Source organism: Solanum tuberosum, unplaced genomic scaffold (assembly GCF_000226075.1).
Source record: "Solanum tuberosum cultivar DM 1-3 516 R44 unplaced genomic scaffold, SolTub_3.0 scf00172, whole genome shotgun sequence".
NCBI lineage: Eukaryota > Viridiplantae > Streptophyta > Magnoliopsida > Solanales > Solanaceae > Solanum > Solanum tuberosum.
In genome coordinates this window covers 227232-239744 of record NW_006239095.1, presented here as the reverse complement: position 1 = coordinate 239744, position 12513 = coordinate 227232, and the positions used below count along the sequence as shown (strand labels likewise).

Genomic DNA, 12513 nt, shown 5'->3' with positions numbered 1-12513 from the left:
TCATGAATATGAAAAGTAATGTATAAAAAGTGTTTGAAGGGATATTTTTGTCATTTAGTCATTTTATCTCGTGATAAGTTTTCTCGGGATTATTGTACCACCCAAGGGAAGGGATAATTTATCCTTGTATTAATTATTAATCACGAGATAACTTATCACCAAATTGCCAATCAAACAACAAATTTAGTGACATTATAATTTAATCGCAGGACTATTTAAAGTTATCTTTCACACCAAACGACCCCTCAAGGTTTATGGTTTATGCCGTCAGGTTTAGATTTTAGGTCCTTAAGGTTTGACTTGTTTAATTTGAATAAATAATTATTTAAATTATATGCCACAATATGAATTTCAACTTATGAAAAATTAAAAATAAAGAAATTCCAAATGGATAGATAAATCGTAAAAAAGATATAAAATAGATAGTTTAATGATAATTACATATTCAATTCCCCACAAATCAACTATAGTATCATCTTGTATACTTAAATGATACAAAACTTAATTAAAGATACAATTTATGGTTTATAAGTTACATTTGTGGAACAATAATACTATTTTTCTGGTGTTCTTCCTCAAGAAGTTTGACAATTTTGGATGGTAAAGAGTAAGGGGGAGAGCTTTCATTGGTATCAGTGTCAAGCATACAAAATGTTTTGTTGTGAAAACGTACCACATGAAGTATTCCAGGAAATAAAATGGCTTTTAGTTCCATTTCTTGCTGAGGCAATATCAATGACCATGCTGATGTCAAAGTGTCTGGTGGTAGTTCTTTAAGAAGATTCCTCAACAGATTAATCATACACTTTGTTGTTTCTTCTGTAGCAAGATGTTTTCCACCACATATAACCTTAAAAATGGAATAAAAAATGTCTTTAGTTTGATTCAAAAACACTCTTAAACTTGACACAAATTGTTCGTTTCGTTCTTGAATTATTGATAGTCTTAAAAACACATATCTACTTGACCAGATTAAACTTAAATACATCTCTGATCTGCCACATTACATAGAGGAGTGTTGAAAGCACCCTTAAATTAGGGATGTATTTTGGTCATGTTGCAAGATCGGGAGTGTATTTAAGTTTAGTTAGTCAAAGAAATGAGTGTTTTTAAGATTGTTAATAGTTTGATTATGAAATTAATAATTATGTTTTCAATATTTATCTCATTTAATATGTAACATGAGCAAATAAACAACTCAAACTGGCATCTATAGATTCTGATATGGAACTAACCTCTGCAAAAACTGACATAATTTTTGGGAAGTGTTCATAATTGGTACCCAAAAGTTCTCTATCTGACCTGCAATTGAGAAAATTTGATAAATCATTAAGGGATGGTTTGGTTCGGAATAAGTTATCCTGACATCAACTATTTCGGGATGAAATAACTTATCACATTTTAAGGTATAAATGGTGGAATAAATAGTCTTATGATAATATAATATTTCCAACAAAACGTTGGATAAAATAATCCTGCATTTTATGAAAGTTATAACATATTAGAGTTTCCAAACAAATCCAATACCTTTCAACCATGGAACATAGTTGACCATGAACATATTTGGCTTCAGCAAGGTCACCTTTTATAGGCAGGCAATTCAACCAAATGGGAATGACCTACACAAGGATTCAGAATCAGAAATTATAACAAGACTTAACATTAGGGATTCTGAGAAGGACAAACCTGGGCTGAGTCGATAAGTTCTCGATGAAACTGAAATATTTTACCAAGGGTAGAAACAGCATTATCATATGCAAGTTCATTCTCAGGTTCACGAGCACGTAAATGCATTATCACTACATTGATCCGTGACATAGCCTCTGAACATAAACGCGTAAGTTAACAAAAACACTTGCTTGATTAGAAGGTATCACATTCAACAATATTAATACCTCTAACATAAGGTTGGAAAACAGAACCATCATATTCTGCATAAAGCCCAAGTCCATATAAAGCTTTCTGAACATAAAGTCATTGTGAGCAACCAACTTGAGTAACAGGAATGTAAACAATCACTATGATCCAAACCTGTCTAACTGTCGGGTTGTCGTCATTGCTTGCTTTCAGAAGCAAAGGTAGAAATACATCACAGTACCTAAGTTGGCATAAGAAGTAAGTAATTTATAAAAATGGTGATACACCAGAAACTCATACAGACAAATTAAACTCACTTTAGAGCTGCTTCAGAGCACTCCTTCACAAGACTATCAAAGATATAAAGTGATGTAGATTTCTCTTGAATTGTCATTTCTTTTCCCTTAACAAAATCGGAAACAGTAAGATATCCTAGATATGAATAATAGTAAATAAACTAACGTCATGTCAGAATAATGTCAATGAACTTACCCACATCGGAATCAGATATAATGATAGCTCGTCAAAGTAAGGCAAGAAAACAACCTTGAATGATTCGATAAGTCTACGTAATATGTGACCAGCCTGTTCAAGAATAACAGCATAAACAAAGCGAAAATGCTTGAATATATAGACAACAGTGTATCACTTTAGTTCCTGTTTTAAAATAGAACATACAAGGAAAATTATTTGATCTTGTCGCTGTTTTTCCCCTCTCAGCAATTCAGCTTCCTCAGCATCAAAGTCTTCTGTTTTTTCTCTCTCTCTGAGTTTTCCTTGGCTATTTAAATTTTCTGTAATGACATGCTTTATCTCATCCACGACCGGACGAAGCTGGTCTTTATTGAGAAGTGGACCACATATCTGAAAGAAGAAACACAAGGACCATATACAACCTGAAAAATCCTGTTTTGCCATTCTAACTCGACTTGTCACCATTGCTATTTTCTCACTTTGATGATACTAATGGAACATTTTAAGCAACAGACTTAAAGGCAACAGTTCCAAAAAACTTCATACCTAGCTCATAGTGAAACACTGAAAACTTTGGATCAAAAACAAATAAGCAGTGTTTAAAGATCACGAACCTGAAGGCACAGTCGTAATGTATTCAACATATGTACATATATCTCTGTTTCAAGCTCCTGCATTATATAGAAATCAAAGTGTTACTTTCTCATTATCCAAAAAGAAGAAGCTTAATGTTAAAAGTAAACCTCATGCAAAGCTTCCACCAAATTCAGTATTATACTGTCTGAAAACTGCTTGAAATCCGAATGGCTTTCACCTGGAGCAATCCCTTTCTCATCAGCCAGTTTAGCAGATTGCAAAATGTGCTTCATCGCTATAAACATTACAAATTAAAAAGTCTTGGAGTTGATCAGATAGTTATAAAAGACGGTAGAAATTAACTATGTGAAATCCTGAGAAATCTCACCTTCAAACTGTATGGAACCTGACCCCTTTGAAATGGAATTTCAAAAGTGGAAATAAAATTGAAGCAGTCTGTATCATTTATCAAGCATTAGGCCATTGAAACCACTTGTTAAATTTTCAGTTCGCGATCAAAATCACGGGTAGAAAGAAAGAAAAAGAGAGAAGTCCAAGTGTGACAACCTGGAATGAGATCAAGAAATATAGAAAGACCAATCTTGAAAGAATTTCTGACTGATTAGCACGTGGAAATTCTTTTTAATTTGGGTGGCGAAGAGATTTGATCCCAGGGCCTCTGCCTGTTCTGATAACATGTTGAAGTGTGTGACCATCTCATCTAAAAGCTTAAGCTATTAGAGAGAACACCATTTTATTAGTTAACGATATTCTCAACAACACATACCATTAGCTTGTAGATGGTATTTGTATCCTCATCATCCTCTTGTGATCCTTGTAATGACATAACTGCTTCCATAATCTTATAGTGACATTATGTCAACAACAGAAAAATAGAAAACGAATAAACAATAAGCTCTAAGTTCAGTGAGATGTATAGAATCCATTTGGTATAACTGGTGGAAGACCTGTTTTGGAAGTACCGAACTGCCAGGTTCGTACACTGACATGATCATCTCTACATCTTTACTTGGAAAATTTGCTTCTACCAGTGAAGCTTTCAAAAGTGGTTTATTAGATTCGTAGTTGTTCCCATAGAACTCCTGTTGAAGTAATGTTAATATTAATAGAAATATAAAACCAGCTTAATACAACATACTCTTAATAAAAGTTGAAGCAGAATTACTAGGTAATACCTCAAAATGCTCACCCAAACAATTGAGTACAGTTGACGCTGATTTTTGGACCTTTCATGTCAAAAACAAAAATAAATCAGGCAAGTAGAGACCTCAAGGACATTCAAGGGAGTAACAAACTTTGAATTTATAAAGGAGGGCGGGATAATTATATTGGGAACTTGGAAATTATGGTTGTTTCCCTTAATGTATTCGTAATATTGTCTGTTCATTGTTCAAGAAAATGATCTGATTTCTCTTGCACTTAGTCTACAATACGTACCACCGCAACAGTATGTGACGACAGTTGAAGCAATTTATTGTGTAATCCATGGATGTAAAGTGTCAAATATTCAGGCGTGCGAACGTGAAGGAAGTGCCAGACCGTGCGTATGACACTGACCTAGGAAAATATGAAGATAGTAAAGTTAGAGCAGGGATTAAATCTAATAAAGTTAAAGTTAAGCCCATTGAGAAGGTTCAGTAAGAAAATTTCGCAACTGTAATTTGGGACATATGATACTAGCATCCAAAGGAGTTCATATCATCGTAGGACATACAGACCTGCACTTGTACACTCTCATCATCCATAGCTTTAATTAATGCCGGCACTACTTGGTGATGACATTGTTCTTGAAAATGGGGACGCATGAAACTCAAAAACTCGCGAATTGCTTCCATGGAGGCGAATCTAACTCCAGGATGAGGATGTCCCATACAATCCAGAACCATTGTCACCACTAGATTCATATTCTTAATCATCACCTATTATAATGAAGAAGAGATGAGAGCAAGCAAAGTACTTAGTCTAGAGAATAACAGAAGAAAGTATAATCAAGGTGACCTTCTGCTATCCCAAGATCGTTAACTAATCAGTTTAAATGCAATTCTTAGTAGTGTATCAATAAATACACACCTCTGAGCAGCCTTCAACAATCTGAGCAAGTGCATAGAGTGCTGCGCATGGCTTCTGCCACGAGTCGTCAGCCAAGTGAGCACGGAGCTGCTCAAAGGCAACAGGAACAACAGTCTTACCACCCAGCGCATTGGACAACCGCCTTAAACACATCTTAAGAAAAAGGAAATCATAATTGTTATCCCATTTATCATAAGGATCAGGCAAGAGAGGGTCATAAACCTCATCCTCTAACAAATTCAATAAAATTGCAAAATATTTTTCAGTAAACAATGGATACTTCTTGATCATGCCAGGGGTCTTCTCCCTGGCCTCAACCAATGTCATCACGAATTCAACCGCCAAACGTCTCGTTTTCTTTTCATAACTCTCGCATTCAGCTATATCAAACATGGAACCCACCACAACCACAAGCTGCATCCTGAAGAAGCTAGGCTCATTCTTGGCCAACTCAATCAAAATCTCCAACTCAGACTGAGCTGATGCCTCACAATTTTCTTCCAATGCCTTATTCAGCATGTCCATCATCGCAGGCAACAGATCCTGAAACCTCTCCCTATCTTTTGAACTCCCCACCTGTTGAATGAAGTTACTCATCGCCGTCAGGGCAGTGATCTTCACGTCTAGATTAGCCAGGGAATCATTCAACGTGTTTAGGAACATAGGGTGTAATATATCAATGTAATGGACTATTGCTTCAGCGTCAATATGTTGGATTAATTCAACAAACAAGTTTAAATTCTCTGTCAAATGGGAATTAGTACTGAAACACCTATACAAGTTGGCTAGCTTAAGAGCTAATGAGTTAGGATCCATATTGCTAGTTCCGATAACAGATGATCGCTAAAAATCTATTTTTCTTACCAAACTATTTTTTATACAGCCTATGATATACATCATTCTGCTTTCTAATACGAATAATATCATGAGTGAAATCAATGACAAGAATAATGTTTAACTTTGTCTTATTTGACTTTTCTTTGCCAATTAAATGATGTTTGACAAAGTGGTGAAATTGGTAGCAGCAAATGAGGACTTTCTTCTGTAAATCATGAGATATTTCAATGATCTAATTAGTATGACACCGACTCTTGACCTAATTTTCTTTTTAGTAGGTTTAGACTTTCAATTACTTCCTCCGTTTAATTTATTTGACTTACTTTTCTTTTTAATCTGTTTAAAAAAGAATGACCCTATCTTTTTTTAGCAACTCTTTAACTTCAACTTTTCACACGACATGTTTAAGACCACAAGATTTAAAAATCTTTTTTATTTTCTTAAATTTCATGTCAAGTCAAAGTAGGTCAAACAAATTGAAACAAAGGGGGAAAAAATCATTTCTTAGCCATTACCAGTGGCCATAATGAAACAATGAAGTTGCATCATTTTATATTCTTCATTCATCTGTTATACAAATAGACATATTTCATAATTAACTTGTGCTCCAAATATTTCTTTAGTCCAACCAAAATACAATTATCTAAGGTATTTCTTAAAAAAAAAATAACACAAAATATGAGATGAGTACTGGTGAACAAAAATATTCAATAATAAATAATAATGAAATCATTATATAAAATAAATATTGCAAAGTCATAATGAAAATGATCATAATTTAAAAGTACTAAATCATGCTAAAATAAGTTTAATAAGTATTAGTTACATTACTAAATATTTAAGGAAAATTAAAATTAGATTATGTATTTTAATTGTCTAAACCAATGTAAAACTAAAGAACAAATATTCAATATTATTGTCATTCTTAGTGTTGAATTGATTTTCTTTTTGCATTAGTATTAATTTGATTTTGATTTAAATTTAATTATAATTATCAACATCTATGAACTATAATCTTTATTGGACCATTCCGAATTCTAAGTTTTAAACTTGAAATAATATATTAAAAGATAAAAACTATGAAATAGTATAAGAAATATTTTAAAATTATATCAAAGTAAATATTTTTATGTATAAAATAAAATTTTAAAATTACATATATAATGTCGGGTTGGTTTGGTCTCGGGTTGGTTTTTTTTAAGTTAAAACCAACCCAACCCAACCCAAATATAGTCGGATTTTTTTTTCCAATACCAAACCAAGTCAAACCAAACCACTAGTCAGGTTTTTTTTTTGATTTACGGCTTGATTCGATTTTCGGTTCGATTTTATACACCCCTAATTGCAATGCTAAAAAGACAAGATAAAGAAATCATTGATTTGAACCTCTTAACTCGGGTAGATAAAATTAATACTCTCGTTCACTTTCACTTATTCCTAAAATAAATTTTCATTTTATTTGTTACTTTTGACATATCATAAAAAGACAATTATATTTTTCCATATTTTACCCTCAATATTAAATACTCTATTTCCAAGTCACTTTCCAATACTTAATACTAAACATCGTTTAATAGGGACAATTTAATAAAATACCTATATTAATAATTATTTTTTTAATGGGTGTGTCAAGTAAAATTAGGACAAATAAAAGCGAACAAAGGGAGTATAAATTATTATTCTACAATATATCCTTTAGCTGATTAGCATCTTTGTTTTGTAGCAATTATTAAGTGGGCCTCTAAACTTTAAGAAGATAAATAATATTTTATTAATCTTCCATCTGTCCTCCATTAGAGGAAAAAACAAGAAAAATAATTAATTATTCTTTCTTGGTCATCGTTTATTACTCGTCCCTATTTAGTTGTCCACTTTAGAAATGACACACAGATTAAGGCAACAATGATTAGCATAGTGAAGTTACAATTTTACCCTTATAGTACAATTTACAATTTCAAAATAAATTCACTCAAGATAACTAATCAATGTTGGGAAGTTCATAAGTTTATTTACTTTATTTATGACAACTTCATTTAAATAAGGGTATAATAGGAAAAAATTTGTTATCCTTTTTTGATTTGTCAAAATGGACAACTAAATAGGGACAACTAAAAGAAGAAATATGGACAACTAAATTCGGACGGAAGGAGTACTATGTTCCTAATTACTTGTCCACTTTTGAATTGACACGTCTATTACGAAAACAATAATTGATATAGTGAGTTTACCATTTTACCCTTATTAATTATGAAGTTGATGAATAAAAACTTAAGATTTTCAAAAAGTTCTACATTTTTCAATGTAATTAATTGAGGGTATAATAGGTAAAAAATTGTCATTTCTTGATTTATCAAAATGAACAAATAATTAGGGATAATTAAAAAAGGAAATGTGGCCAAATAATTAGGAAATAGTACCTATTAAGTGCAATTAAAAATGAAGAGAAGAACATTTAGTCATTGTTTAGTACTCAATTGAAAGAAACTATAGACAGACTATAGCAAAGTGATCAATACTAGCTCTTCTCTCTATATTTTTAAGCAGTATGCTTTGAAGACAAGAAAAAAATTGCAAAGTGAAAGTAATTTTTGAAGATGAAAGGAATTATTGGAGGATTAATTTTGACAACAACAAAAAATAATTGCTCTTTTTGGTTAGAGTGTAGATCACATGTATGCTTACTCACTTGTATATATCTTTCACCATTAATTAAAAGTATTTCATGCACATCTAAATTTGTCCTTCTGTTCATTTGGTGTTGGTATAACGGATCGATTACCATCTTACACGGCCATATTTGTGATGTCTTTAGATTAATATTTGACATAATACATAAATATGTTTTTAAATTTGAATTCATCTGACATATATGTCCTTCAATTTTTGGCATGCACAAATAGACACTTCAACTTGTATAAAATTGAACAAGTTGACTCATACGTCCTACAACATAATACATGTAGGACGTCACATAGGACACAAAATTATCATACAGGACACCACATAGGATGAATGTGTTTATTGGACCTAAGTACTTTAGGGTTCGAGTGAAAATTATACAAATAGACATAGTTCATATTACTTATAGGGTCAAATAGACATGGTTCATACTACTTGAAGCAAAGAGTACAAGGTACACATTTTGCTGGCAGTGAGACAGCTTCAGATATGTAGTTAGTTCAATGAGACAATTTGAATACATCATAATGGATATTTTCACGTCTAGATACAGGGAACCATTCAACGTGTTTAGGAATATAGGGTGTAATATATCAATGTAATGGACTATTGCTTCAGTGTCAATGTGTTGGATTAATTCAACAAACTAGTTTAAATTCTCTGTCAAACAAGTATGTGTATGTACACAAGACATACTATCTTTTGAAGTTTATTACAAATCTATATATTTGAATTACTTATTAGCTAATTTAGTGTTTGAGATTATTTATTGCAAAATAATATTGATGTTTTTTAATTAGAAATTGTGGCATATAAATATTTTATAGTAAAAATAATATTACCATACTTAAAAGTGCAGCCAAATAACTGTAAATTGTGGTATGCACATGAGCAAGGACTACACTTCAAAGTGTTGTCATACATAAGATAGAAAAGGCAACACTTTAAAATCGTGGGCAATAAGGAAGCAAAGGCCACCCTTGAAAGTGTAGTTGTATGAGATAGAAATGTTAAGCTATATGAGGTACTGCAAAGCGTGGCCTTTCTGCCTTTTAGGCTATGCTTTTAAGCGTAGCTGTTAAGGCAACACTTGAAAAGTGTCGCCTAAACTCTAAGGTTATGCTTCTTTCGGCCACCCCTGGAAAAGCGTGGCTTAAAGTCAAAAAGTGTGGCCTTTTATCAAAGGCTACACTTTTCTAGGGTGGTTGTAGACATAAAATGTTGTAGTCGTTTAACAGTACTTTTCATCATATGTCATAAAAATCAATGACATTTTTCAACATATGACATAATATATTCGATATTTGTATAAAAATGTCACTGTTTTAGCGAAATTTTCACTATATGTCGATCGAATCAATGACATTTTGCAATAAATGTCATAATATATTCGATAATTGTATGAAATGTCACTATTTTAGCAACAATTTTGCAAACGAAATTCTACTAGTGTAATATATTCAACATTTGTATTAAATGTCGCTTCTTTAGCAACACTTTTGCTAAAAGTCGCTAAAATCAATGACATTTTACAACAAATGTCACTATTTTAGTGACATTTTTTCTAAATGTCACTAAAAATCAATGACCTTTTGCAGTAAATGTCATAATATATTCGACATTTATATTAAATGTCACTATTTAAGCGATATTTTTTCTAAATGTCACTAAAACCAATGACATTTTGTAATAAATGTCATATTATATTCGACATTTGTAGCAAATGTCATCATTTAAATGACATTTTTGCTAAATGTCGCTAAAAACAACGATATTTTGCAATAAATGTCATTATCATAGTACATTTTGGACCAAATGTTATTATTTTTATGATATTTGATACCAAATGTCATTATTTTTACGACATTTGACATCAAATGTCATTGTTTTATGACATTTTGTTCCTAAATATCGTAAAATTCTTTATTTTCCAACATTTATTTCAAATGTCACTAAATTAATGTCGTATGTACATTTTCTTGTAGTGAGTACTGAAACACCTATAAAAGATTGGTACTCCCTCCGTCCCATTTTATGTGGCAACATTTCCTTTTTGGTCAGTCTCAAAAAGAATGTCACATTTCCTTATTTGGTAAGTATTTAAAGGTATAATTTCTCTTTTACCCTTGTTGGTCCCACTTAATCTTGAAAAGAGTACTCCAATACATTTATTAGGAGAGAGAAAAATATATCTATTTTTTTGAAGGGCAATTTGATAAACATTTCAAAGTCTTTATCTATTTATTAAACTCCGTGCCCGGTCAAATGTTGCCACATAAAATGGGACGGAGGGAGTAATAATTTAGGCCAATTGTTGTCAGGATGAAGTGCAGCAGCTAGCTGATCAGAGCCAAGAGACTTGGCTAGCTTAAGAGCTAATGAGTTAGGATCCTTCTGCTTCATCATTGACTTAGATTCCGACCTTTTCCGATAAGAGATGATCGCTAACGCTCTATTTTTTTTATCAGACTATTTTTTTATACAGTCTATATGGTATACCTCATTCTGCTTTCTAACACGAATAATTTCATGAGTGAAATCAATGACAAGAATAATATCTAACTTGCAAATGTCTTATTTGACTTTTCTTTGCCAATTAAATGATGTTTGACAAAGTGGTGAAATTGGTAGCAGCAAATGAGGACTTTCTTCCGTAAATCATGAGATATTTCAATGATCTAATTAATATGATACCGACTCATGACCTACTTTTCTTTTTAGTAGGTTCAGACTTTCAATTACTTCCTCCGTTTTAATATGTTTAACCTACTTTTTTTTTTTTAGTCTGTTTAAAAAAGAACGACCCTTTCTTTTTTTAGCGACTCTTTAACTTCAACTTTCCACACGACATGTTTAAGACCATAAGATTCAAAAGTCTTTTTCACTTTCTACAACTTCACGTCATATCAAAATAGGCCAAACAAATTGAAACAGAGGAAAACAAATCATTTCTTATCCATTACCAGTGGCCAGAATGAAACAATCAAGCTGCATCATTTTATAGTCTTCATTTATCTGTAATTTTTAGTTTCATTATACTTTATATTAAGTAATCTCAAAAGTATTCCATGATTAACACACATATAAAAGCAAGTCCACTTTAGTTGTTTTTGGTTAAAATTGTGGAACAAATTGATGAACCCTAGATCACTGCTTTCTGCTCTGCCAAAGTTGTTAAAAAGGTATGTGATAGACTTTTATAACAAACTTAATTTGTATTAATTCTTGCATCTTTTGCTACATAATTTTGAATGCAGACATAATGCAATCAGCTATTGTTATATATCAAAGAATGAAGTTTAAGAGTATAGCTTGTATTTGTATATTATCCAAAGAATACACTGATTTAAGTACACGTAAAGAAAAGGCTAACTAAGGTAACTAGATATCTGAATCCCTAGAAATCAGCTAGAATATTATATACAAGAAAACATATAGCTTTATAGTAGCTTGTTACAAAGATAATCAACTCGAGTTCCATTCAACATTTTTGTGAACAGAATCAGCTAGTTGCCCTCCTCTCTTCACGTAGCCAGTGGAAATCATGTTTTCCGGAATCTTCTCGCGAATAAAATGGCAATCAACCTCAATATGTTTAGTTTTTTCATGATACACCGGATTTGACGCAATATGAAGAGCAGCTAGATTATGGTACCAGAGTTTTGCTGGTGTAGAGTTGGAGTATGCATTGTTTGTCCTAGAATGTGATTTGCTTTTAATCTCTTTGCTTGCAGAGCTGTCGACATATATCCACTCTGAGGAAATTCTGCTGGAAAACAAATGTCTGAAATAGAGAGGAGATTTTTTGGTACTTTCTTGTATTGGGCAAATGAAAAAGGAAGGATTAAGGAGGGGAGATTGTGCAGACATGGAATGCAAGTCGGTGACACTGTCTCGGGACCAAGGGCAGACTTATCTTCTGCTGAAGTCAAAGAAGGTTATGAGTTTCTCCTTTCATTGGTTCCAGGGAGGTGGCCTTTACCAAATTTATGCAGCCCA

General features: G+C 32.2%; 2 protein-coding genes across 2 annotated transcripts in view; one reads left to right on the top strand and one right to left on the bottom strand.

Annotated features, from left to right (window-relative positions):
- Positions 1–434: 434 nt before the first annotated feature.
- LOC102600173 (ran-binding protein 6-like) lies at positions 435–5864 on the bottom strand. Its single transcript, XM_015311634.1, has 18 exons — positions 4999–5864; positions 4647–4847; positions 4366–4485; positions 4104–4154; positions 3876–4010; positions 3667–3769; positions 3296–3363; positions 3075–3215; positions 2946–3002; positions 2536–2721; positions 2350–2442; positions 2175–2260; positions 2032–2098; positions 1896–1962; positions 1687–1823; positions 1528–1619; positions 1236–1302; positions 435–850 (listed from the first exon to the last, which is right to left on the bottom strand). The coding sequence occupies exons 1-18, from the start codon at positions 5812–5814 to the stop codon at positions 533–535; spliced, it is 2805 nt and encodes a 934-aa protein (XP_015167120.1). The 5' UTR covers positions 5815–5864; the 3' UTR covers positions 435–532.
- A 5617-nt stretch (positions 5865–11481) lies between these two features.
- The window catches only part of LOC102593820 (putative late blight resistance protein homolog R1A-3), a 24227-nt gene continuing 23195 nt past the window's right edge, over positions 11482–12513 (top strand). The window contains exons 1-2 of the mRNA XM_015311653.1: positions 11482–11696; positions 12249–12496. Of these exons, the coding sequence (XP_015167139.1) occupies positions 12295–12496 (202 nt within the window). The 5' untranslated portion in view covers positions 11482–11696; positions 12249–12294. The remainder of the gene's footprint in view (positions 11697–12248; positions 12497–12513) is intronic.